A 27,044-nucleotide genomic window follows, 5' to 3' on the forward strand; every position below is an offset into this window, starting at 1 on the left:
AAGCAAAGAAGCAGGGGGTGTGGTGGGAACAGGGAGTCTGACAGGTTTGGTGAGGCCCCAGCAACAAACTCAGGGCACACCCCAGCCAGCATTTAGCACTTTGAGATCCTATCCAAGAGCAGCCCAGAAGGCTCAGATGCAAGACAGGTAGCAAGCAAGTCTGGATCTAATATGAGATGCCAGGAAACAAACTGAGCAAGAACCAACCCATCCTCACCCACTGGATTCCAATCCCCAGCTGCATTCAAGGTGCCCAGCTGGGCTATAGCCCCACTGCTCCCTGGCTACCAGTCCTTTCGGTACCTGGGAAGGTCATCTTCCCCTCTCAAGCCAGGAGCCGTTTAGACTAAAAGGAAGACAGAAAAAGAATGCCCTCAACACCACAACCGGAATACCAAAGAGTCATGATTTCCTGCACATGCCTCAAAACGTGACTCAAACTAGGCTTCCAAGTTCACCTGAGCTACTAAATTTATAGGGACATCAACAATGCCCTTCAGAAAAGATAATCGGGAGTAAGGGCAAGAATCTCTGAAAATAGAATAAAAATTAAGCTCAGCCCTGGCCAGATAGCTCAGTTAGATCATTGTCCCAAAGTGCAGACGTTGCCGGTTTGATCCCGGTCAGAGCACATACAGAAGACAGGTCTATGTTCCTGGCTCTTTTTCTCTCTTCCTCTCTATAAAACCAATTAAAATAATAATAGTAAACTCAAAGGAAAAGGATGTAGTAACCACTGATTTGAACTGGGTTAAATGACGATTATGACCGCTCTAAGTCCCAGGACACAACAACATATTTATAGGCTTCAGGGACACCTACTGGGTCTAAAATCATGCCCCTACCCACTTAAGACGTCATCATAGGCAAGTTACTTAAATCTCTGAACCCTTGTCAGAAAGTAGGGATGCCCCAGAAATGAGCTGCAGGCAGGTGAGGGCCCATGAACGGCGGGTGTGCAGACAGCGGATGCTGCGACCCCTGGGCGGAGCACCTCCTCCCTCCCGGCAGCTGCGGCAGAGCATGCAGTTCCTCTGCACACAGTGCGGCGTGTCAGCTCTCCATGGTTAGCGAGCGTGCTCTCCTCTCACTGGGGAAGGTATGGAACTGAGTCCTAAGAATTAGGTAGTCAGAGCCCCGTGTCACCCCCGCCCCGAATTTCATCCAAATCTTCCTCAACTAGAAGACAGTCATCACAGGAGGAGGCAGAGCAACCAAATCACAACCGAAGACAGGTCCCTGCTCTTCTGAAGCTCTCCGTCCCGCCAAGGCAGCCAGTGCAGGCGCAGGAACACCCTGCTTCCACCTGTCCGCTCCCCTCGTAAGCCACCACTCACAAAGGAGGCCGGACAAGAAAGCGTTCCATGTTCAGTTTCCTTTAATGACCCCCACCTCCCTGAAGGACAGGTGCAGGCAGCTAGGCGACAGCCAGAGGTGTTCACTTGAAGACCTTGCCCTGATTGAAGGCTTTGCCCACATGCTGGAAGGCCCCCTCCCAGCAAAAGTACTCTCGGACCAGCGTCCGGGTCTCCTCGCTGCCAGGATCCAGTTTCCGCCACGTGTATGACTCGTAGTCCACCTGCCAATCTGGACTCAGCTGAGGAGAAAGAGCCAGGTAAGAAGCATGTAGTCAGGTTATCAGACACTGTCTCGCATCTGTTACTTCCAGTGACAAATGTCATCAGATCCCAGGACTCCTGTTAACATGACAGGCCCATCCTATACACATTCCTTGAACGCTCCTGAACCCCATGAGTCCAGGAATCAAGGGACTCTCGTACCCGTGCCCCACACTAAAGGGACAGGCTCCTCCCCGCACTCTCCTCACCGGGAAGGCAAGCTCCTGGCCTCGGAAGACCCAGACTCCAGAAATTGAGCTGCTGTTGTTGGTTCCAAAGAGGATGACACTGGCAAAGGCATTCTTCCTCAGCTTGTCCAGTCGCTGGAACATTCCTGAGGAGCAAGGGAGAACCTTCAGCCTTCGAGGTCACTTTGCCTCGTCTCCCTTCCTCATTCCTGGCCCACCCTCTTCTCACCCGTGATGAGGTTGCAGCTCATGAAGGTCTGGGTGAGCTCCTCAGGGAAGCGGTACTCCGAGTACCACAGGGACCAGCCATCCTTATCGAAGTGCTCCCAAAAATACGGCACTGCCACTGACAGTGTGTCCTCATTGGAGTATTTGCGCTTGAATTCATCCAACACAAAGGTACTGAACAGGGAAAAATGCAAGGAGGTCAATGTGAAGACGGTCCTACTGAGGCAAAGGAAGGGTGCCAGGCCGACAGACATAAAGGGCGTTTTCACTTAAATGTCCCAGTTTCAAGGAAGAATCCATGTATCACCTTATGGAGGAGGGCAGAAGGACATGAACAGGGGCCTAGGGCACGCCCCTGGTTCCCACCCCCAGACCAGGTTTGCCTGGTCCGCCAGGGTGCGGCCCCAGGGGCTCTGCGGGAGACCCGCCCCAGGAAAGGCACAGCAAACGGCTGCCCCCTGGTGGAGACACAGGGTGAGGACTCCTTTCCTTCCCTGGCTAGCCCCTTGCAGGGCTCTTTTCCATGAGTCACACTCAGTCAGCGACTCACCATTCTCTCTCCCACCACACAGGCCTCTTGGGGTTACACACACTATAATATGACAGCAGTGTCAGGCAGGGAGCCTTCTGGGAGCGCCTCCACCCCGAATCTCACACCGTCCTTTAGTCGCTCTGCCCAGAAACAAGGCCAGCTGCTGCTAAACCTTAGGCTCAGGTTATCTGTGAAGCAATCTGGCACACTGCGCCAGGAATGCCAGCCCCTCCCCCCAAGGGGGGGTCTGTTTTCTTTCTTTTCCAATTATAAAGAAAACCACCCACAAACCCAGCAAACAAGACAACCAGTATTTCTGTGTATTTCCCTCTGGTGATTTTTCCAAGGTGATACAGGTAGTTCCGTGCTTTATAAATTGTTTATTTAACACTGCAACATATTACTGAGAATTCTTTGCAAATGTTTTAATGGCTAAATAACCTTCTACTACACAAATGTGCCGTAAGTCTAATAAACCGCCTATCCGAATGAACGTTTAGTTCAGGTTGGTTCAATTATTCATTAGTATTAATAATGCCATGAGTTATCATCTATCTCACTTGTCCCTATAGTAAACCCTAGGGTGAGACCGCTACCTTCCTCCTTGCACAGAACAGATCAGGTGAAGTGAGGTGACCTGCCCAGAGAACCTGTCCTTTAACCCTCGGGCCCAGGTTCCTCCCTGACACCAGAGACTTCAGCGAGCTTTACCACCTTACCGCCCCCCACGGCGGGACAGGAGATTTGTCCCACATCTTCGTATGAACCGTTTTTATTATCCACAACCTTCCTCCTCCACCACCACTCCCTCAAGTGAGCACAGGCTCTGAACAGCTCCTGAAATAAGTTAGCTAGGAGCCTTAAAAAAGGACCTGAATGAACTCTGGACAGGATTGCCTTGGTCTCTGAAGGCATTAACTCTGTGACATTAAAAATCCTGGGAGACTTGTGGTGGCGCAGTGGACAAAGCATCAGGCTGGGATGCTGAGGGCTTGCCGGGTCAGGGCACATCCAAGAATCAACTACTACGAGTTGATGCTTCCCACGCCTCACCAACCCCCTCAAATCAATCAATAAAATCTTTAAAAAATAAGATTTTTTTTTTTTTTTTTTTTTACAGGGACAGAGAGTGTCAGAGAGAGGGATAGACAGGGACAGACAGACAGGAATGGAGAGAGATGAGAAGCATCAATCATCAGTTTTTCGTTGCGACACCTTAGTTGTTCATTGATTGCTTTCTCATATGTGCCTTGACCGTGGGCCTTCAGCAGACTGAGTAACCCCTTGCTGGAGCCAGCGACCTTGGGTCCAAGCTGGTGAGCTTTGCTCAAACCAGATGAGCCCGCGCTCAAGCTGGCAACCTCGGGGTCTCAAACCTGGGTCCTCCGCATCCCAGTACAATGCTCTATCCACTGCACCACCGCCTGGTCAGGCAAGAAGTCATAATTTAACCCCCCAAAAAAAATTCCTGAAGAAAATCATCTCAGCAACTCGACAGGGCATCACAGTAATGCAACAAATAGGTATTAGGAACACTCTCAAAAGGCCTTAAGAATTGTAAAACTTATTAAATGTTTTAAGTTTACAGCCTGATTTTCTGCCCAGAGTACAGACCCACCATGTGAAAACCTGTAGCTAACAATAGTGTCGATATGACAACAGCACATGTAATTTGGGTTAGTTACAGTTCATTTGTACACACCGAAAATCCTGGGTTTTTAACCCTGTTCAGCCCTTTCATAGAGGAGGCACAAATAAATCCTCCCTCTTCAGATTATGGCAATTTTAACCTATCCCATAAGCATAGCCACTAAAATCTATTAGTAGGAGAAAATGTGCTAAACACTCGCTCATGACCTGCTCCTGTGCTAGGTTCAAAGTAAACCAGTTCAACAAGATGCACATCTGTAAAGAGCAGCTGTATCCGGGGCCCTGTGAGACTGGCTGTTATGCCCACTGCCAGGGCATGCGCCTTCACACCCTCGTCCCGTCTCTTCACACGGCCCCATCCCGTCTCTTCGCACGGCCCCATCCCGTCTCTTCGCACGGCCCCATCCCGTCTCTTCGCACAGCCTCGGCCCCGTCCCGTCTCTTCGCACGGCCTCGGCCCCGTCCTGTCTCTTCGCACGGCCTTGGCCCCGTCCCGTCTATTCACACGGCCCCGTCCCGTCTATTCACACGGCCCCGTCTCGTCCCGTCTATTCACACGGCCCCGTCCCGTCTATTCACACGGCCCCGTCCCGTCTATTCACACGGCCCCGTCCCGTCTCTTCACACGGCCGGCCTCGTCCCATCTATTCACTCGGCCTCGTCCCGTCTCTTCACACTGCTTTTATCCCGTCTCTTCACACCCTCGTCCCGTCTCTTCACACTGCTTTTATCCCGTCTCTTCACACCCTCGTCCCGTCTCTTCACGCGGCCTCGTCCCGTCTCTTCGCACCCTCGTCCTGTCTCTTCATGCGGCCCTGTCCCGTCTCTTCACGCCCTCATCCCGTCTCTTCACACAGCCCCGTCCCGTCTCTTCACACGGCCTCGTCCTGTCTCTTCGCACCCTTCATCTCGTCTCCTCAGTCTCTTCACACGGCCTCGTCCCGTCTCTTCACACTGCTTTTATCCCGCCTCAAAACCACAGCAAGCCCCGGCCGGGTAGCTCAGTTGGCCGTCAGGGTATCATCCCCACACACCAATGCTGAGGGTCTGATCCCCAGTTATAGCGTCTATGGCCACACACCCTGAACGCGCTCGATCTCGTCTGATCCCCAGTCAGGGCACAATGAACAGTCCACCAATAATGCCTAACTGGAACAAAAAAATCAATGTTTCCAGCTCTTTCTCTTCTATCAATAAATTTTTTTTAAGTATTTTAAATGCTTTAAAAAATGACTTGAGGCAGTGACCAAAGAGAGATTTGATTGTAGAGTGTGGAGGAGAAGCTGTTCAACTACAAGACTGTGCTGAGCTGGAGCTGGCCCCAGCTAGGCCCGCCGCCCTCAGCCCCTCAGCCCCTCCGAGGCTGTGGGGTCAACCCCCCCTCCCCCCCAGGCCTGCTGGTCTGTGCCGGTTCCTGCCCGGAGCAAGCATGCGAGGCATCTTCCCTTGTCTGGGGTGGGTGACCTGCACCGTCCATCCTGCCCTGTCCTACAATAACCCTGCGTCCCACACCCAAGGGCATGGAGGATCTCCATCACCAGCAGCAAGAAGCTTCTGGTACATAACATCCCTTAATCAACTCTGATGATGGACTCAATCTCTTTCCAAGGTCTCTCAGCCCCATGCAATTTTACAAGACAGAGAACTGGCAAAGCACTGAGTGCCCTACTTTTTTCCACACCAAAATCTCTTTTACCGTATTCTTTTTTCCAAGAACGCCTACATTTACTGAAAAGAGGATACAGACAAGCACCCCCCCACTCCCCTCTGAGGGGTCTAACTCCCCCACTTTGGAAAGCGAACCAGACAGGCAGTGAAACCAGCCATGGTTATTATCTTTTCTTTTCTTTTTTTCTTTTTTTTTTTTGAGAGGCAGGGAGAGACAGGGACATGAAGCTGCTCCTCTGTGTGCCCTGAGCAACTCCAGCAAGGGGCTACTCGGTCTGCTGAAGGCCCGTGGTCAAGGCACATATGAGAAAGCAATCAATGAACAACTAAGGTGTTGCAACACGCAATGAAAAACTAATGATTGATGCTTCTCATCTCTCTCCGTTCCTGTCTGTCTGTCCCTGTCTATCCCTCTCTCTCACACTCTGTCTCTGTAAAAGAAAAAAATTTAAAAATTAAAAAAATAAAATATATGCTTACTTTTGTACAGACGACCTATAATTCTGGACCCCCCCCCACCTCCCAATACCCTTACCTCTTGGGCAGGTGAGCAAAGGGGTCCTTGGCCTTGGGCTCGGCAGCCAGCGCCTGCTCACATTCGTCCATCTCCTCCTCGGGAGTGGGAGCAGCAGCCTTTTTCTCCTCTTTCCGCTCGACCTGGGGTTTCTGCTTTTCCTCCCGAGATCCCTTCTCCTTCCGTGGGGTGTCCTTTTTAGACTGGCTTTCTGCAAACTTTTTAGCTGCCACAGAGAAAAGGAGGCAAGTCAGTGCTCTGCCCTGTCCACTCCCCTCTGAAACCAGGAGCAAGCAGGGCGCTGGTGGGCATGGAGGACAAGTGCTGGGTGGGGCAGCTACCGGCCAGCTCCACACTGCCACCAGGCTCCACACTGCCACTGGGTTACTGGGTGTCCCTGAGCAAGAGCACAGCCCTCGGTCACAGACACACGTGCATCTGTGTTAACCCAAATGAGTATGTGTATAAAACAAGGCTCAAAAATCTTAGTTATCCCACTGGGTGCCCTCCACTCCGTGGGCCCACGTCACCCGTAGGCTCGATGGGAAAGCCAGAGCGGAGACTGAGCGAACCAGCCCCCCTCCCTCAGCAGCACAGTCCCCTAATTCTCAGACTCACCGTCAAACTGGGCCATCTTCTCACAGAGCTTCACCTCCCCCAGGACGGCACGGAACTGGGGCTGATTGATGCAGGTGAGGAACCAGCGGGTGGTATTGGGGAAGGCCTGGCGGAAGGAGGGCTCCAGGACCTGCCGGACGGATGGAACGGCGGCAACAGTCAGCGGAAGGGAGGTCTTCCAGTCTCAATCAGCCAGAGACTGAGACACCCTTGCTTCTCTCTCTGTCCCCACACCCCATCTTACCCTCCTTCCCACAGCCTTCCTGATCTCTTTTTGGCGGCCCAGTCCTATTTAAAGAATGCTTGCTTGGTCTCCACCCTCCATTTATCAAGACTATTTGAAAGAACAACACTTTCATGTTTATAACTATTTTTACAATATATGTATAATTAGGACATTACAATTAAATTTATATATATAAACATTTATACTTACATAATATTATTCCTCCTACAAAGCCATTTCACACAGCTTCTAATCTTTTAAACTTGCTTATTAACATTAGAGAGAGAGGAACAAGGACAGACAGACAGGAACACTGACCTGTTCCTTTATGTGCCCTGATCACGGACTGACCTGGCAGCCTCTGCAACACGGGACCATGCTCTACCCGAGCTATCCAACCAGGGATCTAATCTTTTAAATGTAACACGTCTTACCACTTTTTAAAAAGGTTGGGATCGCCTGACCAGGCGGTGGCGCAATGGAAGAGCGTCAGACTGGGATGCGGAGGACCCAGTTTCGAGACCTCGAGGTCGCCAGCTTCAGCGTGGGCTCATCTGGTTTGAGCAAAAAGCTCACCAGCTTGAACCCAAGGTCCCTGCTCCAGCAAGGGGTTACTCAGTCTGCTGTGGCCCCACGGTCAAGGCACATATGAGAAAGCAATCAGTGAGCAGCTAAGGTGTTGCAACGAAAAACTGATGATTGATGCTTCTCATCTCTCTTCGTTCCTGTCTGTCCCTCTCTCTGACTCTCTCTCTCTCTGTCCTTGTGAAAAAAAAAAAAAAGGTTGGGATCACCTGACTGGTGGTGACGCAGTAGACAGAGCATTGAGCTGGAATGCTGAGGACAACAGTTCAAAACCCTGGGCTTGTCTGGTCAAGGCACATACAGGAAGCAACTACTACAAGTTGATGCTTCCTACTTGTCCCCTTTCTTTCTCTCTCTCTTTCTCTTTCTCTCTCTCTCTCTCTCTCTCTCTATATATATATATATATATGTAAAAAACTTTGAAAACAAGAAGCAATCAATGAACAACTAAAGTGCCACAACTACAAGCTGGTTGACGCTTCTCATCTCTCCCTTCCTATCTCGGAAAAAAAAAAAGTTGGGATCAACAGAGGGCTATCAATTACTCATTTTGTCACAGAATAAGTAAAAAAATACGCAACAGCATAAAAGTTATTTCAGAATATCAAACAGTCCTTTAACACATCTTCATGAAAAACTCATTTACCATTTTTTAGTTTGCCAAGATCACAGGGAAATAACCTTACTGGGGAGGCAGACAGCAGTCAGTTCTGCAGTGCTGGTTCTGCCGTGGCTGATTCAAATTCTGCCCCACCACAGCCCAGCTGCAGACCTTCAGACCCGTGACATTTTCCCTCCCCCATACTGCAGGCAAGACTCACTAGGTGAGCCCTGTAAGGCCACTGGCGCGGGTCTGGCACAAGTGGGGCTCTTTCCCTTGTTAGTATCATACTACTACGCGGGGCCAGCAGCAGTCCAAGAGCTGCTAGTTAGGAACCAGCAGCACTTCATCTTCTTTGATCCAATAAGCTCAAGTTTATCAGTACTCCGGTTTTATAGTTTACAGAAAAGAAAAACAGGACCAAAGGGATTAATTCATACCCCCTACCTCTCTCCGTACAATTAGTAAGTAATGAGGCCAAGAACGGAACCTAGCTCTGTCCCGGAAAGATCTCAATGCTGAAGCTACCACCCCTACCTGCTGTCTTCACAACTAAGTATCTCTAGGCTTCACAAGTATTTCAGCTGCCGAACAGAAACTAATGGCAACAGAGTATTACCAAACCTCTGAGAAGGAAGGAGAGCAGGCAGGGTACCCAATCCTGGGATGCCTACAGACCACTCAGATGCCCTGACACCCATGTCCTCCAATCAGGATAGAGGGCAACCCGGAAGGCTTGTCACTTGGGTTCCAATCCCACCCACCCTCCACCAACCTGATTCTTTACAAACTTACCTGTTTATAGAGCCACAACAGGGTGCAGACAACTGTGATGTCAGCCAGGGTCACACGCTCACCCACCAGAAAAGTCCTCGTCTTCAAGTGAGCATCCAGCAGCCCCAGGATTCGCCTGACCTCCTCCTTAGCATTCTCTGTGGCCTATTGATTTAAAGTGATCAAACGTATCAGCAACCACCAGTCACTTTCTCTCACTCCCAAAAATGGAACCAAGGTCGCCATTTCACTCACTGAGTCCAGGCTCATCCCTACTCTCAATGGAATCAGATTTTAGGAGCATTCCAAATGTATCACAAATGAAGTTCTCAGTGTTAAAATTTCTTCACGGTGCAGTCCGGCTTCATTTTCCACTGTACTGATCATACCCATGTGTACGCCTTTGTATCTTGGAGGGAACCTTGGCAGTCACCTGGTCTAACCGCTCCCCTACCACCTGGTGTAACCTTCCTACAGCAGAAATCTCTCCTCTGACCACTCTTGACAGACACGTCCACGGGGTCTGTCTGACAAGGAACTCAGATACAACAAAACAGCCCAGTGCTCCAAACTTACAGTCCAAATATTAGGTCCTGTTACCCACATATTCTTTTATTTTATTTTAATTTATTGTGTTTGCAGATTCTAGTGTTGAACCCACATATTCTTGGTGTTCCCTTTCCTCAGCCTATTTTCATACAGCCCGACACTCGGAAGCTAATATAACCCCTGCCTTTGGCCTCTCCCCAAGTTGCACGGCTTACCTGCTTGTTGTAGTGCATGATGCCCAAGGTGGGGAACACCCAGGTACTGGCTGGGGGCACGATGTCGCTGTCAGCAAAGCTCACCCACTGGACCACCTGGGCGGCTGCCTCTGGACTGCTTCCCCTCAGCTCCTCATTGCCCACTGCAGAGGCAGACACAAAGGTCAGAACCTTGCGGTCATGCCAACACCAATGCAGGCCCTGGAAAGTCCCCTCCTTGTCCACTCCAGCTCCCCCTCATCCTCTCCTACACCCCTCACGTCCAGACCCTCCTGCTCCCACTGAAAATTACGGTAGTAGGCGATGGCATTGCTCTCGAACACACAGAACCCGTCATCGCCTTCAAATGCTGGAACCTGGGGACGAAGCAAAGATGAATAAAATACACAGTCATTTCTCAATAGCCAATCCCAGGAACTGGATGTTTTGGATGAAACTGTTTAAATCAGGCCAACAATCTTTGCTAACCAAACTCTTGGTATTAATCTAAAACTCAGGAACCAAAAATATTTGAATTTGGTATCCCTTATAATTTGAACGCAGAGAAGGAACCCAAAACGATTTAGATATTATCAGCTATTTTGATAAAAAGCCCTCAATAAAATTAAGCAGAAGACCAGAGGGCAAGTCTTATATCCATGACCTCAATATTCAATTATTTTGGGCTCTACACACTGCAGTTGACCTCTTCCCCTCTTAAGATGAGTATTTACCTATCTCTGTAAGCCTCTAGGAGAAACAACCCTACTCATAGCAAAGACTCAACAGTCAAAATTCATTCCCTCTCCCACAAACACAAGTAAGCCTGGAAACTTGATTCAATGTCACTGAATAGCTCTTTACTATTTTTTAAATCTTTTTTTTTTTTCTCAATTACAGCTGACTTTAATATTTTTAAATATTTTTATCTTCTCTTAAAAGTTTTATATATTGATTTTAGACAGAGAGAAAGGGGAACAGAATATAAACATCAATCTGTTCCTGTATTTGCCCTAATCAGGGACCAAACCAGCAACCTCTGCGCACTGAGGCAAATGGCCAGGGCCATTGGTTTTTTCTTGTATGTACCCTGACCAGGGATCGAACCCACAACCTTGGCATATCAGGACGATGCTCTAATCAACTAAGCTACCCTGCCAGGGCTGACTTTATTTTTTTTTTAACTATTTTTATTTATTCATTTTAGAGAAGAGAGAGAAGGGAGGGAGGAGCAGGAAGCATCAACTCCCATATGTGCCTTGATCGGGCAAACCCAGAGTTTTGAACCAGCGACCTCAGCATTCCAGGTCGACGCTTGATCCACTGCGCCACCATAGGCCAGGCAACTCTATTATTTTTAACTACACAGGAATCTGTAATTATCTCAAAATAACCACTTTTTTAATTACTAAAATGTAAAAAAAAAAAAAAAAAAAAAAAGAAAGGTGGAGAGTTCTTTCAACGTGGAGGCCATCTTCGCCTGACTTGTGGTGGTGACTGAACCTCGGTACACCTATAATGCTGAGGTTGCTGATTTGAAAATCCTCGCTAGCCCAGTCAAGGCATTCCTACCAGCTGATGCTTCCCGCTCCTCCCCTCCCTTTCCCTCTCTCAAATCAATCAATAAAATCTATAAATACATAAAAACGCGCACACACACACACACACACACACACGGAGGCCATTTTCGAAGTGACAGAATCCTACGGTCAAGTGGGTTCTCAGGATCAAAGACTCTTTTCTACTTTCCTACTCACCTTGCCGGCAGGAAATTTGCGGAGAAATTCAGGGGTGCGGTTGGTTTGGCCAAAGTGGAAGTGGGGTGGTGCGGAGAGTACGCGGACCTGAGTCCCACTGTACTGGGCAGCAATGAGGGCCTTGAAGGCCCTCCAATTTTCAGGATATGTGTACAGGGTCTGTGTAAGAAAGAGGGTAGAACATATTAGTATGACTAGAGAGGTCCCAGTCCTAAATGTCACTTCCCAGAATGACTTCACTGAAAACCCCCAATCTGTTCAACCGCTCCTACTCCGGTTGATGATCCAAGGTCTGCAGTTATCTGCCATATGTAATCAGAGTCCTCCCAAACACCAAAGACAGATATACACACCAACTGCTAAATAAAGCTCGCTGACAGATTTGACCTTTCCTAAGGACATCTTCAGAAACATTCTCTTCCCCTTAAATGTATCTCCATGAAATCCAGAACTTCAAGCTCCCTCAGACTCCATCTGTGGACAAACATACACCCCTCCCTTCCCAGAGCCCTGTTTCATTCATTGATGGGTTACCATGCCGGCTACTTCACTACTCTACTGCTGAGCCGCTCACCACTTCAAAAGCATCACTCTTCTATCTGAGACACACACACACCTACCTACCGAGAGACTTCCAAGTCTCACTCAGAACGGTATCTTCTCTTCCTAATCAACTAGGTCTCCCTTTAAAAGAACCTCTTTACTTGTCCCTCATACCATCCCTCCGATCCTGTCCCGCAGTGAGTTCCATGGTGTTGCCTTCTCGCCTTCTATTGCCCTGGCCAGCGGTGTCCAATGGTCTAACTCCACCGTAGGGATTTTTCTCGTTCCCAACCTTCCCGATGGACGACCCTTAACCGTGACCAACTGTATATGTCCACAAAGATCCTCCGCTTCGCCTTATCCCTACTCTTGCCCCCAAAACGGTCGCAAAAGTTCTGTCAACCTGTCCAGAGGCCCCGTCTCGAGGCGACAGTAAACCCGAACCCTATTCTCAGGGCCGAGACGCCCAGGATCCGGCATCTTTTTTCTCCACTAACCCAGACCATTCCACCTCTTTGGCCCCAACAGTCCCAGCATCAGTTCCTCTGCGGGGCCTGGAAACCTTGCTCTCCAATAGTACAATCTCTAGGCTCCGGAGCAGTTCCCCACTTGGCCCCAGAACTCCCCTGACGCCCGTTGGTCCCATGTGGGAAGAGGATGGCGTCGGATAGGGTGAGTTGGACGTCCAGAGCCGGCAAACTTACCCCAGCCGCCATGGTGATTCCGCAGAGAAAGGGGGTGGGGCTCTCAGTGCTGCCGCAAAGTAAGCCGCCTGGGAGAGAAACGGGGGGGGGGGGGGGGGGGGGGAGCCGTGGAGAAACAGCAGCCGGAAAGTGAGGACGGCATAGAAGGCGCACGCACGACAGCTCAGTAGACCACGGCGGCGGAATTGGAAAAGGGGTGGGGCCTGCTGGTCTTCGCGTAAAAAAAAAAAAAAAAAAAAAAAAAAAAGCTTGCGCCTGCGCGGTGGGGCACCTGGCTAGCCCGTCCTCAGATATGGCCAATCGGAGTCCTTATGTGGAGGGAAAAAACGCGGAGTAGGACCTGTGGGAACTAACTGGACAGCTGCCCATTGACGGCTACGTGGCACTGCTGCCAGTCTTTTGCCTTGCCAGGTTCTGCGGACCTCCCCCTCCGACCCGCGTATAACTGAGGCCCAGGGACGAGCGACTTGATGGGAGGTCCTGCCAAGCCCCTGACATCATGTTTGTGCGATAGAAGAGCGGAAACTGCGTGGAAGTGGCAGTGTGCCGAGTTCCTTGTGACCGCTCTGGGTTTTTTTTAAAGGATGTCTAATCGGAGCCCAGTCTGAAACCCCTTGTTAAACTGAGGTTTTCTGCCTTGTGGCTTCGAGATGTTCCTATGAGAAGGGCACTAGTCCGCAGGCCTGCAACAGAGGGTCTTAAGAACAGCCCTTTCTCTTCATCTGTCACCTTGAAGGGGCTGACGAACTGAAAGGTTGCCCTTTACCCATTATCAGGTCTGAAAACCTTTTTAGAACAGGATGAATTCAAAGTCAGAGAATGTATGAAAAACCCTGAACCCAAGTTTCAGGCCCAGTCGCCATTCATAAGTCTGCAAGGTAAAAGTGGAGGCAAACGTGTTTTCTCTCACAGGTACTGCCTGGTACCCCCACGCAGCACTCCATCATCCTAGAACTCTACTAGAGTGGGCTGCAGGCGCCAGACACAAACGGTCTTAGCCACTCCTTGCATATTGTGATAAATGGTAAGAGAAACAGGCTGAGATCTATTTCTGGATGGCCAGAGAAGGCACCTGAGGCGGCTGTATTAAGGTCTGGGGAGGGGAAGTTCTGGGTGGAAGGAGGACTGTCACCAGGTGGAAATGAGAGGAAACTATAGTGTTTATTAAACTAGCAGCTTTATTGCCCTTTAGGGTTCCTGTCTTCACTTAAGGAGATTTCGAAGCGCTTGAGGGAGGAAAACCTGTAAGAAATGATGGAGATCAGGGAACAGGCCTTCGGAATCCTGGAGTGGGGTCACAGTGAGAGTCTGGTTGGCCTGGGAGGCAGATGCCACAAAGGTCAGGAGTGGCTCAGCCTCTGGCCTCTGTTCAGCACTGCTCAATGCTCTCAGTTCCTGGGTCACCCGAGCCTCCGTCGCCAACCACTCCACTCCTGTGCCAGCACCACCTCCACCACCTTCCTTGGTTTGCTGCTGCAAGCGTCTCCGGGCACGCCGCCGCCCCTGCCACACTCGGTGCCGCAAAGCACAGCGCCAGCTCACTGATGAGGGTGACGTCCCCTTCCCTGGCTCAACGTGGGGCCCTTCTTGGGCTGCCTGAGGTCCTTTGGAGCCCAGCTCCGCCAGAACCACATGGCCTGACTGCTCCTCCTCTCCAATGGCCAGATGCTTTGCAGTCATCTGGGGAGGCTCCCCTGGCTGCCCAGGGCTCCACATGGCCCAGTCCTGCACTGTCTCTCCTACCTCTATAACCATTTCTTCCACCCCATCTTCACCACGGTCCCCTGCACATCCCTGCTGCTCCTGCTCCTCCTCTTCAGGGCTCTTACTCTGTCCATCTAGTTTCAATCTTTTGCATGACCCTCCGCAGGGAGAATCCCCAGTTCCACTTCCCTCTGACCGCAGTCTCTTGGTACCCTGTTCTATATGGCACCCCAATGCTTCCCTTAACACCTGGGCCAGAGCAGCAGTGAGCTGGGCGAAGGGAGCGGGCGGTAAGGGGATGGGTGTTGCAGACAGCAGGGAGCTAGGGGAGCTGGGCTGCAGAAGGGGAATGAGCCCCCAGTCCCGACCCCGGGAGGAACGCTGCTGGTACTGGAGGCTTCGGCAGTAATTGGCTGCTGCTCGGCAGCAGTTCTGTAGCCGCCCAGCTACCCGACTGGTGACGTTGGCTGCCACATTGTGACTCAGGTCGAAGGGGTCCTGGAGGTTCATGGGGCCGAGACGCAGACCCTCCCAGAGATGAGAAGGCAGGTCCCCAGACACAGGCAGTGACTGGCCCTCCCTCAAGGATAGCAGTGAGCCGCGAAGATCCCAGCCAGAGACGCAGGAGAAGAACTGGGCTAGCAGGGAACCTGGAGGAGGAGGAAAAGGGGCTACTTAGAGCTCAGAACTGAGGCCCTGAACCAGAGCCATTCTCTTAGCAGGACTTTCCTTTTCCCTTCCAAGGGGCTCAGAACAAGTGCCAGAAGCCAGGTCTCTCTGATCCCTGTAAACAAGAAGCCAGGCCCCATGTGCCCCTGGCAACGTCCTCCCCCAGTGCTATGCCTTCCCCTTGCTAACAGTGTAACCCTGGGCAGGCCACTGCATACCCCAAGGCATGGTTTCTCCATCTGCGAAATGACAATAACAACACTAGCTGTCCCCCAAGGCTGCTGTTAGAACCATGCCCAGCACATAGTACCCATGAGATATATGTTACCTACTGCTATGATAAACATCTTTTATTAATCCCCAAACTCACTCAAAGGCTCCTTATTGGTGCTAGGCTCCAGTCTTGAGGCATCCCTGGGGAAACTACAGTCCCAGCCATCTACCTCTACCTGCTCGCCCTCACCTGTGAAAGTGAAAAGGTGAGGGTCAGCCTGGAAGCTGGAGGTTGGCGGCAGGGAGGGTGAAGGGTAGAAATAGGGGCGATAGCTAAGATTGCAGTCCCAGGGGAGCTTGGTGTGTCTATACCAGATAAAGGGGAAATGAAGCTAATGAAATAGAGAGGGTAAAGGCCGGGCTACTGTACCTGCTTTCTGGGTGAGCTGGGACACAGTGGGCAATACAGGAGGGTCCCTGGTCTGAAGGAAATAGATCACGAGCAAGGTCAGGGCGTAGTTATTGAGAAGGGGGCCACTCCCTGGGTAAATAATAAATTGTTAAATTAGAAGGGCTTCTGCCTGACCAGGCGGTGTTGCAGTGGATAGAGCGTCACACTGGGATGTGGAGGACCCAGGTTCAAGACCCCGAGGTCGCCAGCTTGAGCGCGGGCTAATCTGGTTTGAGCAAAATAAAAAGTTCACCAGCTTGGACCCAAGGTTGCTGGCTTGAGCAAGGGGTTACTCAGTCTGCTGTAGCCCCCCGATCAAGGCACATATGAGAAAGCAATCAATGAACAACTAAAGTGCCACAACGAAAAAACTGATGATTGACGCTTCTCATCTCTCTCCGTTCCTATCTGTCTGTCTCTATCTATCCCTCTGTCTCTGTAAAAAAAAGTGCTTCTGATCCCCTCCTGGTGGTTTTTCTCAACGCTGGTATAGTACCTGCCTCTCTTCTCCTTTGCCCCAACACCAGCTCAGCCCAGGTCTGTCCTGACTCTCACCTGACAGTCCTCGACCCTGAGCCCAGCAGCGAAGGGTGTACACAAGGGGCCGCACTCGCCCATCCAGCTCAGAGCAGAGACTCAGGAAGCGGGAGTTATGGAGGGCAAGCCTGGGACAAAGAAAAGAAAAGGATGTTGGCTCAGGAACCCTTTGGAGACCTATCACCCCCACACTTGTGTAAGGGAAGCCAGGAATAAAGCCAAGAGAGGCTTTCCAAAGTATTCGCTGACATACTGGCTTCGTGAGAGGGTATACAAAGAACACTGCATCCTATACACCCATCTCAGATGTTCACGGAGTGTGTCATTATAAGACTGCTCAGAACCTTTAGTATGCAAAGAAACAGACAGGAAGGGAGGAAGAAAAGGAGGAAAGAATAAAGAGGGAAGGAGGAAGAGAGAAAGAGGAAGTAGAGGAGAGGGAGGGAAGGCAGACACCTGTTTACGTTTAACTTAGCACTTCCCAAACTTATTCAACCATGAAACTCTTTTTAAATCCCTGAAAAATTATATTCCAACGAACACCGAAATGAAAACCAAACAGGATATGGGTGGCAGACAGAACGGGACCAAGCGAAGTAACCTTGAGGCTCAGCACGTACAGGAGCTCCCCACACCAGGGCTCCCGCCTCAGCCACCCCAGAATGCTCAGCTGGCCTTCCCCAACCACCCCCCTAAACAAAGGTACCGGTTACTGAGGGAGACGTCACCATGGAGACCTGAAGGCCGATGGCAGAACTTGACCACAGGGCGACGGGCAGAGGGCACAGTTTGGACTCGGTACACTCCAGGGACACAGCCCCGAAGAATGGATCCCACCAACTCAAGCATGGCTCCCTGCTCTGTTTTCTCCCCCTTCAGTGCCTCTGCCAGTTCCAAAGCCTTCCCCAGGTTCCCCTCTCCCTGGTCCTCCTGCAGCGGGGAGGCTGGAGGCAGAGACTGGGGAGAGGCCAGGGTCTCAGAGGCCAAAGCCGAGTCCGGAGTCCGGGGTGCCAGGGAGGAGGAAGAGATTTCAAAGTCCAGGGCTTCCAAGTCTTGGGGAGAGGCTGGAGGCTGCGAGTCTGGAGGGGAAGCTGGGGTGACAGCCAGGGCTTGAGGATCCAGTGGGGACGCAAGAGCTGAATCCAAGGATGGGGACTCTGGAGTCTTTGGGACTGGCTGCGGATGAAAGTGAACTGATTGAATTCCTCTCCCGCTGTCCCCTAACCAGGGAATATTCCAGTCCCCAAGACATGCCTATGGCTTACTGCTTATTATGTGCCAGACCCTATTCCAAAGCCTTTATATAAATTACTCCTTTAATTCTCATAATACTTTTTAAAAATTAAAAATAACCATTTAAAAAAATTTATTTTAGCCTGACCAGGCAGTGGCACAGTGGATAGAGTGTCAGACTGGGACACAGAGGACCCAGGTTCAAAACCTCGAGGTCACCAGCTTGAGTGTGAGCTCATCAGCTTGAGCACAGGCTCACCAGCTTGAGCGCAAGGTTGCTGGCTTGAGCATGAGATCATAGACATATAACCTCCTGGTCACTGGCTTGAGCTCAAAAGGGTCACTGGCTTGAAGCCCAAGGTCACTGGCTTGAGCCCAAGGTTACTGGCTTGAGCAAGGGGTCACTAACTCTGCTATAGCCCTGGGGTCAAGGCACATATGAGAAAGCAATCAATAAACTAAGGTGCCACAATGAAGAATTGATGCTTCTCCTCTCTCTCCCTTCCTGTCTGTCTATCCCTCTATCACAAAAAATAAAAATAAAATAAAATAATAACCCACCCCTGGCCAGATAGTTCAGTTGGTTAGAGAGTTATCCCAAAGTGCAGCGGTTGCCAATTTGTTCCCCGGTCAGGGCACATATAGGAACAGATTGATGTTCCTGTCTCTCCCTTCTCTCTAAATCAATAAAATAAACATTAAAATAATAATAATAACCTGGCCCTAGCTGAGTGGCTCAGTGGATAAAGCGTCATCCCAGTCCACTGAGGTCACAGGTTCGATTCCCAATCAAGACACATACAAGAACCAACCATTGGCCTGACCAGGCGGTGGCGCAGTGGATAGAGCGTCGGACTGGGATGCCGAGAACCCAGGTTCGAGACTCCAAGGTTGCCAGCTTGAGTGCGGGCTCATCTGGTTTGAGCAAAATAAAAAGTTCACCAGCTTGGACCCAAGGTCGCTGGCTCAAGCAAGGGGTTACTCGGTCTGTTGAAGGCCCACGGTCAAGGCACATATGAGAAAGCAATCAATGAACAACTAATGTGTTGCAACACGCAACAAAAAACTAATGATTGATGCTTCTCATCTCTCCGTTCCTGTCTGTCTGTCCCTGTCTATCCCTCTCTCTGACTCTCTCTCTGTCTCTGTAAAAAAAAAAAGACCAACCATTGAATACACAGATCAGTGGAACAACAAATTAATGTTTCTCTCTCTCTCTTTCTTCTCTCTCTAAAACCAATCAATAAAAATAATAATTTTGCAAAAGCAGAATGTATATATTAGATGTTAAAAAATATAGATAAGCAGAAAACATAACTGCCTGACCTATGGTGGTGTAGTGGATAAAGCGTCAACCTAGAACGCTGAGGTCACCAGTTCAAAACCCCAGGCTTGCCTGGTCAAGGCACATATGGGAGTTGATGCTTCCTGCTCCCCCCTTCTCTCTCTCGCTCTCTCTAAAATAAGTGAATAAAATCTTTAAAATAAAAATAAAACCATAACCCCAAAATTACCTTATTGTATGCCCTATTACATTTTTTGTTTTAATTAAGTGAGAGACAGGGAGGCAAAGACAGACTCCTGCATGCGCCCTGACCAGGATCTACCCAGCAAGCCCACTACTGGGCAATGCTCTGCCTATCTGGGGGCCGCTGCTCAGCAACAGAGCTATTTTAGTGCCTGAGGCGAGTCCAATGAGCCATCCTCAGCACCTGGGGCCAACTTTGCTCAAACCATTTGAGCCATGGCTGCAGCAGGGGAAGAGAGAAAAAGAGCAAGGGGTGGGGGAGAAGTAGATGGTCACTTCTCCTGTGTGCCGATTGGGAATTGAAACTGGGACTTCCACACAGCAGGCCAATGCTCTACGGCAGAGCCAATTGCCCAGGGCCCATAATTTTTTTTCAAAATAAGATTATACAAGCCATTTGGAAATCCTGCTACAAATGCCATCTGCATGTCAATTCATTATCCTATACATGGCCATATTCACATTTCTCAAATTACAATAATCTTTTCAGGTAGGTTCTATTATCTTTTTTGTGTGTGTGTATTTTTACGAAGTGTGGAGGGTGGCAAATAGACTCCCGCACCAGCTTGCACCAACAGGGATCCACCCAGCATGCCCACCAGGGGTGATGCTCTGCCCATCTGGGACGTTGCTCCGCTGCAACCAGAGCCATTCTAGCGCCTGAGGCGGAAGCCATGGAGCCGTCCTCAGCACCTTGGCCAGCTTTGCTCCAATGGAGCCTTAGGCTGCGGGAGGGGAAGAGAGAGACAGAGAGAAAGGAGGGGGGAAGGGTAGAGAAGCAGATGGGCACTTCTCCTGTGTGCCCTGGCTGGGAATCGAACCTGGGACTTCCACATGCCAGGCTGACACTCTACTGCTGAGCCAACCAGCCAGGGCCTATTATCCTTTTTGAACAGGTGAGGAACTAAGACATAAGAGGTAAGTGCTTGCCCAGAGTCACATGACCATCCCCACTGACTACCTCCCACGTCACTCACCGGGAGCTCTTCCAAGTCACCCAGATCCAGGAAGAGGTCAAGATCACAGCCATGGACATCAAAGCTATTTATGGAAGAGCCAAAAGGATGGACCACACAGCCTGGGTGCCGAGCAGAGAATACAGATCAGGAGACATTGTGGGGCCAAGGGGTGGAAGAACATAGCGAGGCATGATGATCAAAGAGCAACCAAATAAACCTCTGGAGCTGCAGGAGCACTGGGGAGGCAGACATGGGGGCGGAAAGCACAGGGTGGGCTAAGACACAGTGAGGGAGGTTACTCACCAGGGAAGAACTCTGTGAAGACCTCCTGTATCAGGGCCACCACGAGGCTCCGAAGCTGCCGCTCAGCCTGGGACAACTCCCTCAGCCCCACTAGCTTTACCATTTGTGTCCCTACGTCTGGGGCCTCTGCTAGTGCTGTGATGAGCTGGTGACACTCATCAGAGGCTGCTCCTTTGGGAGATTTGGAGGCTGGGCTCTGGAATTCTTTCTGTTCTCGTGGCCGGACGCGCAGGCGACGTCCTGCCAGGCTATGCTGGGGCTGTGACAGAACAGTTTCCCGGGCACCCACGTCCCCCATCTCCACGATGGCAAACACTCCCTGGAAAAATCACAACAGGGGCAGGGATGAGGGTTTTGAAATCAAGAATCCAAACACGGCCTGACCAGGCCGGTGGCACAGTGGATAGAGCATCGGACTGGGATGCGGAAGACCCAGGTTCAAGACCCCGAGGTCGCCAGCTTGAGCGTGGGCTCATCTGGTTTGAGCAAAAATTCACCAGCTTGGACCCAAAGTCACTGGCTCAAGCAAGGGGTTGCTCGGTCTGCTGAAGGTCTGCAGTCGAGGCACATGCGAGAGAGCAATCAATGAACAACTAAGGTGTCACAATGCACAACGAAAAACTAATGATTGATGCCTCTCAACTCTTCGTTCCTGTCTGTCTGTCCCTGTCTATCCCTCTCTCTAACTCTCTCTCTGTCTCTGTAAAAAAATAAAATAATTAAGAAAAAAAAAAAAGAATCCAAACACATGGTTTGACAGTGGGTGAGAAAGTTTAAAATGGGGAGCACCCTATAAATTGAAAATATCTGCTCGCTATTTCTGGAACAACAGAGAACATATTTAGAGAAGCAATTCTCTTCTTCACTTAGATCCCATACATGTTACTCTCACCTCAGTTGGCCTCTGAAAATCTCATTTTACCTATCTCATTGTCCCCTACTCTTCCCAATGACATGGTTTCACTGGTTATACTATGATGCATCCCCTCATTTTTCCTGCTTTAATTAAGACTTTTTTTGAGAGAGAGAGGAAAGGGGGAAGGGAGAGAGAAGCATCAGGGTGTTCTGACCAGATAAGCTCAGTACCCCTCACTATAATTTAATAAACTGCTAGCTGATTTATCAACCAGTCCCTTATGGGGTTAGGATTAATCTCCCAATGATGTGGTTTTAAAGCACCCACTTCGGCCCTGGCCGGTTGGCTCAGTGGTAGAGCGTCGGCCTGGTGTGCGGAAGTCCCGGGTTCGATTCCCAGTCAGGGCACACAGGAGAAGCGCCCATCTGCTTCTCCACCCCTCCCCCTCTCCTTCCTCTCTGTCTCTCTCTTCCCCTCCCGCAGCCGAGGCTCCACTGGAGTGAAGATGGCCCAGGCGCTGGGGATGGCTCCTTAGCCTCTGCCCCAGGCGCTGGAGTGGCTCTGGTCACAACAGAGCGACCCCCCCCCCCGAGGGGCAAAGTGTTGCCCCCTGGTGGGCGTGCCGGGTGGATCCCGGTCGGGCGCATGCGGGAGTCTGTCTGACTGTCTCTCCCCATTTCCGGCTTCAGAAAAATACAGAAAAAAATTAATTAATTAATTAAATAAAGCACCCACTTCACCATAATTACTCATCTAACTACCTACTTTCTCCACACTAGACTGTAAGCTTCATGCAAGCAGGGACCACATCTACCCTACTCAAGACTCAGAATGCAATTCTAAGCCCAGTGCCGAGTACAAAGTTAGGAGTTAATAAATATTTGGTAAATAAAAGATTAACTGAATAAATAAATGATCAACAAGTCCCCCAGTGACTAATACTTGTGATCTGAGAAAATTCAAGCTGGGTGTTATTCACAAAGCTGGATCAGTCCAAGTACTGTGGTGTCTACCATGGACAGGCCACATTAGGAAGCAGCCAAAACAGACTCCTGGTTTCTCTCATTCCATTTGGTATGTGGCACACGTGACTCATTATTTACCCTCAGAGCCATTCGTTTTACCTTATCCTTATCCATGACAACACTGGCCACAGGTCCAAATGTCTGGAAGTACTCAGAGAGCTGAGTAGAATCCACATTCCGGGGAAAGCCACTGACAAATACACTTCGAAGTCCCTGGGCCTTTCGAGCAGCTCGTAGTTCTACCAGATGCCGGTGCTTCCGGCCTCCTAAATGGGCATTTAGGCTGGGTCCTGCAAAGACAAACATGAAACAAAGCATCAAAGTTACTCTGCAGTGAACCTGCCCCTGACTTTGCTCTCTGCATACCTAAATCCTACCAATGCTTCCAAGCCATAAAATTGTGAACTTCAAATAAACTTAAAGCTCCTTTCACTTTCCTCTCCTGTTCATCTGTCTTTACATGTAGTGCATTCTAAATGGTTCCTAGAAGTGACTACACTGTATTTCTTAATCCATCTATAAGCACTAGGAAGAGCAAAACCTACAAGTTGTAACAAAATTAACAGGTAACTTATCCAAATCATATATAGAACCAAATCAAGATCCTAGACTATTTCCCATGAGTCATCTCTGAGTATGTTATAAAGAGTATAAGTGCAAGATATGAATCCACACTATCCCCGTTCAAATCCCAGCTCTAGCAAGCTGAGATCTTGGGCAACTAACTTGACCTCTCTGTGCATGTTCCTCAGATATCAAGTCAAGATATTAAAGTTCTTAACAAACAGGTATTGTCCATATATGGCACTTGGCTGAGGGTCTGGTACATAGCAAATGAGAAAAAAAGTTTAGCTGCCATTATTTTTATTACATTGTGTCAGCTGCTTGATGTCATCAATGTACATGTGGGGTCAGGGAAGGCTACCCTGGATTTCTGGCTAGCCCTACTGGACATAGCAGTAGCGCCATTCACAAAGAAAAGAAAGAATGGAGGAGCCTGTTTAGGGAATATCGTGATTCAGGTCCTCAAAGTGACACTTGCGGTTTCACTGAGGCCCCTGTGCTGTCATACAAAGACCATGTTAACTTTTCCAAACCCTTCCAGCCAGCCATGCATGCTACGCTACTTTACCCACCTTCGCTGTAGAGCTTCCCTGACTTAATTACTACCTTCTCTGTGATCCCACAGCTCCCCACTGAAATTGTCTCCAACTCTAGATGGTGAGCTCCTTCATTTCTGAATCCTCTCTCCCACCGCAGAGCACAGCTGAGTACAGGCACAAAGGAGATGTCCAATAGACGGCAGTTGAAGAGGGAATAAAATAACGAAATTTTCGTCGTGCAGACTTCAGATACTGAGAAGGAGGGTGTAAAGTGGTGGAACTTTCCACTCTTGAATCGCTTGGGACGGGCGGAATGAAAAAGGAATGACCTATAACCCTAACTTTCGCTAGGACCAAAAGACGAAAAAGCCCACACCCACCCCTCCTCACTAGCCACCGCTTACGGTTGGCTGTAGTGACGTGGCAGAGGCAGCAGCGGAAAGCCCCACGAGGCAGCGACTCGACATCCGAATCCACAGCCGCCATCGCGACTTCTCTGTACCGGCAAATACAACCACTTCCGCCACCAGCGAAATTCTCCTAAATCGCAAAGCTCTTGAAAACAACTTCCGCCAGTACAATAGGAAGTGACGTAATGGCAAATTACCGGCATACGCCTCCGGAAACCGTGTTCCTTCGATTTAGGGTTCCGTTTCCAGCAGGTGTTACAGTCTTTACGGGCTTTAGGAAAAGCTGCTTATCTACGATTCTTACCTGCATGCAGTAAACCTGTTGGTGTGCTCTGAGCTATTCAGGTGCTGATTAGCCCAAAGGTCGTGAATATTCATAACAGACACAAAGGCTGGCGCGGGGTTGACAGCCGGCCATTTCTTACTGCTGGTGTCGGCTAGGCATTGCGTTCCTTCAAGGGACAGTAGAGACCTGCGCCGCTGTATCCTTAACCCCGTATTTACCTAGCGAATAGAGACGGAGAATGGGCAGGCTCCACGAAGCCCAGGGCTACCCCTGGACTCCCAATCTAAGAGCTATTGTTACTCTCTCCCTCTGCCCTTGGTCCTCCCCACAAACGGCGTTCTGCTATCGCTTCCTAGCCCTAGTTGAGCTCTGCCCGACCCATAACGTTCCGGACTCCAAGAGGCCACAGCCAGATCACTGCAGTTCAGATAAGTCAAGCTTTCCTTCCAAAATAACGGGTAGCACTCACCGGGAGCCAGAGCCACTAGTCCACTTCAAGGCATGCGGCGGAAACTGCTATGGTGGCAACTGAGTAAAATTTGGAGGGGAAAGCATTGCTTTCCCCGGACTAGTATAGTGGTCAGTTCATTTTGACACTATACGTGTAAGCTGAGGAGGAGAGTAAAGGAGCTGGGAAGACCCTAGGGACAGGGATAATGATATAGACTCTATATTACAGAGGACTGTCAGATGAGCTAAACAGCTCTTGCTGTGGTTATCAGCTCACAGCAGTAGATTGTGGAAGGAGCAGTGGACCTGAGGCAGGAGTCTCAAAATCTATAAACTTGAGCAAGTCACAACTGCTGAGTCTGTTCCCCATGTCCAAAGGAAGGGCCCAAGAACATAATAGACTTCTTGATCTCTCTCCTAAGATGTGTAGACACTGAGAAAAAAGACACCTACTAAGAAAAGCTCCTGGTGGCTAACTGGGCTCAAATTTTTTTTAAAAAAGAACCCATTAAAACTTACAAAAATAAATACATAAGACCCTGGCAGGTTGGCTCAGTGGTAGAGCGTCGGCCTGGCGTGCAGAAGTTCCGGGTTTGATTCCCGGCCAGGGCACACAGGAGAAGCGCCTATCTGCTTCTCCACCTCTCCCCCTCTCCTTCCTCTGTCTCTCTCTTCCCCTCCGGCAGCCAAGGCTCCATTGGAGCAAAGATGGCCCGGGCGCTGGGGATGGCTCCTTGGCCTCTGCCTCAGGCGCTAGACTGGCTCTGGTCGCAACAGAGCCACTCCCCGGATGGGCAGAGCATCGCCCCCTGGTGGGCGTGCCGGGTGGATCCTGGTCGGGCGCATGGGGGAGTCTGTCTGACTGCCTCCCCGTTTCCAGCTTCAGAAAAATACAAAAAATAAATACCTCCCCGTTTCCAGCTTCAGAAAAATACAAAAAAGAAATAAATAAATACGTAAAAATAAAAAACAGAGCATAGTAGCCATTTCTACAGTGGCCTCTCACACAAATTTAACTTAAGGGAGAAGCCTGCACTAACATGCCTACCGTGTTCTGCCAGCTGAGCCAGCCTTTATAAAGGAGTTCCTAACCAATCAGGACACTGCCTTTTGGACCAATCAAACTGTGACGACTTGGAGCCCTCATTTGCATGAAGACTGACCAATCAGGGACAAGGAACAGAGACTTCTGTCCTATATGCCAGCTCCCAACTCTTACGGGGGTACTTTTCCTTTCCTCCGAAGGCTGTTTGTCAGGCTGAACTAAACTAAGAGCAGAGCTGTCTAGCAGAGAAGGGACTGGCCCTGAAGCCACCTGGCTCTGGGGCTGCCTCACAGGTGTTTTCACAGCTGTGCGGTCACAACTGAGCTGTTTTGCACTAAAAAAACTTTGCTTCTTCATCACATCCCAAATTGGAGATTCCTGTTGGCACTGAATTGGCACCAACCACCATCAGTTGAAAGAGGCTTCTCCTTTTGGACCTAGCTCAGGTGTCTAATCTGTCTCTCAAACCTAAAAAGGCAGGAAACTGCACTAGAGTGGGCCCTGATATGAAGGCTGAGGCTGGCCCTGGGGACCCACGAAGCAGCAGGACAGATATACCCGAGCTAGTGTGGTAAGGCCCTGTAGTACTCCCTCCAGGTGGATTAGGTCTTACCCTGTTCTCTAGTAACTCCCAGGATTCCAAAGTAAAAGGCAAGAGGGGAGCTAGGAGTTGGAGAAAGAGGAAGAGCATCTTCACACACACACATACTACTCCCTTTTGAAGGAGTTCCATCCAGAGAACTGCTTTGAATAAATCTGGGTCAAGCCTGACCAGGCAGTGGCACAGTGGATAGAGCGTCAGACTGGGATGCGGAAGGACCCAGGTTCGAGACCCCAAGGTCACCAGCTTGAGCGCGGGCTCATCTGGCTTGAGCAAAAAGCTCACCAGCTTGTACCCAAGGTCGCTGGCTTGAGCAAGGGGTTACTCGGTCTGCTGAAGGCCCCAGGTCAAGGCACATATGAGAAAGCTATCAATGAACAACTAAGGTGTCTCAATGAAAAACTGATGATTGATGCTTCTCATCTCTCCCCATTTCTGTCTGTCTGTTCCTATCTATCCCTCTCTGTCCCTGTAAAAAAATAAATTAAATAAATAAATAAAAATAAACTTAAAAAAAAAATCTGGGTCAAGATGGTGCTCCAGCACAGCACCATAGGGAGCAGTATGGGTCCCACAAAAAAGCTAGCAGGGGCAGGCCACCTGTCCAAGCTGCGTATCTCATCAAGCTGTTCCCAGGGCAAGCCTCATCTGTACTTTTATTATCCTTTGTCCTTTTATTTTCCTAATTGAAGACACCTACTCCCACACACACTCACCCATG

At 49.9% G+C, this 27,044-nt stretch overlaps 2 protein-coding genes and 1 non-coding gene across 6 annotated transcripts; all 3 read right to left on the minus strand.

Moving 5' to 3' along the window:
• Positions 1-1,360: 1,360 nt before the first annotated feature.
• EEF1G (eukaryotic translation elongation factor 1 gamma) lies at positions 1,361-13,047 on the minus strand. Its single transcript, XM_066251720.1, has 10 exons — positions 12,951-13,047; positions 11,704-11,862; positions 10,260-10,323; positions 9,968-10,110; positions 9,225-9,368; positions 7,018-7,147; positions 6,421-6,625; positions 2,037-2,209; positions 1,829-1,953; positions 1,361-1,597 (listed from the first exon to the last, which is right to left on the minus strand). Exons 1-10 carry the CDS (start codon positions 12,960-12,962, stop codon positions 1,439-1,441), a joined length of 1,314 nt encoding a protein of 437 aa, XP_066107817.1. The 5' UTR covers positions 12,963-13,047; the 3' UTR covers positions 1,361-1,438.
• Positions 4,286-4,421, minus strand: LOC136321258 (small nucleolar RNA SNORA29). Its single transcript, XR_010728532.1, has one exon. It is a non-coding gene; the product is annotated as a small nucleolar RNA SNORA29 (small nucleolar RNA).
• Positions 13,048-14,108: 1,061 nt separating the features above from the next.
• On the minus strand, positions 14,109-24,058 carry TUT1 (terminal uridylyl transferase 1, U6 snRNA-specific). 4 transcript variants are annotated; one of them, XM_066251721.1, is made up of 10 exons: positions 23,936-24,058; positions 23,565-23,829; positions 22,528-22,718; positions 20,548-20,866; positions 20,263-20,363; positions 17,231-17,700; positions 16,543-16,652; positions 15,967-16,077; positions 15,694-15,786; positions 14,109-15,304 (listed from the first exon to the last, which is right to left on the minus strand). In XM_066251721.1, exons 1-10 carry the CDS (start codon positions 23,996-23,998, stop codon positions 14,154-14,156), a joined length of 2,874 nt encoding a protein of 957 aa, XP_066107818.1. In that variant the 5' UTR covers positions 23,999-24,058; the 3' UTR covers positions 14,109-14,153. The 4 variants fall into 4 exon arrangements, with proteins under 4 accessions (XP_066107818.1, XP_066107821.1, XP_066107819.1 ...); XM_066251724.1 differs by lacking the exon at positions 23,565-23,829; XM_066251722.1 differs by lacking the exon at positions 23,565-23,829 and having other exon boundaries at positions 23,912-24,058.
• Between the last annotated feature and the right edge of the window lie 2,986 nt (positions 24,059-27,044).

The sequence above is a fragment of the Saccopteryx bilineata genome, chromosome 1 (genome assembly GCF_036850765.1).
Source record: "Saccopteryx bilineata isolate mSacBil1 chromosome 1, mSacBil1_pri_phased_curated, whole genome shotgun sequence".
NCBI classification, from domain to species: Eukaryota; Metazoa; Chordata; class Mammalia; order Chiroptera; family Emballonuridae; genus Saccopteryx; species Saccopteryx bilineata.

Coding starts and splice junctions, on each gene's coding strand:
- EEF1G (XM_066251720.1), bottom strand. Junction 6,626..7,017: donor GAAGATGGCCCAGTTTGACG/GTGAGTCTGAGA, acceptor TCTCTGTGGCAG/CTAAAAAGTTTGCAGAAAGC. Junction 1,954..2,036: donor GAGCTGCAACCTCATCACGG/GTGAGAAGAGGG, acceptor CTTGCTCCTCAG/GAATGTTCCAGCGACTGGAC.
- TUT1 (XM_066251721.1), bottom strand. CDS start 23,998: ATGTCGAGTCGCTGCCTCGTGGGGCTTTCCGCTGCTGCCTCTGCCACG. Junction 22,719..23,564: donor AGGGAAGCTCTACAGCGAAG/GTGGGTAAAGTA, acceptor TTGTCTTTGCAG/GACCCAGCCTAAATGCCCAT. Junction 16,653..17,230: donor GACGTCTCCCTCAGTAACCG/GTACCTTTGTTT, acceptor TCTTTGTCCCAG/GCTTGCCCTCCATAACTCCC.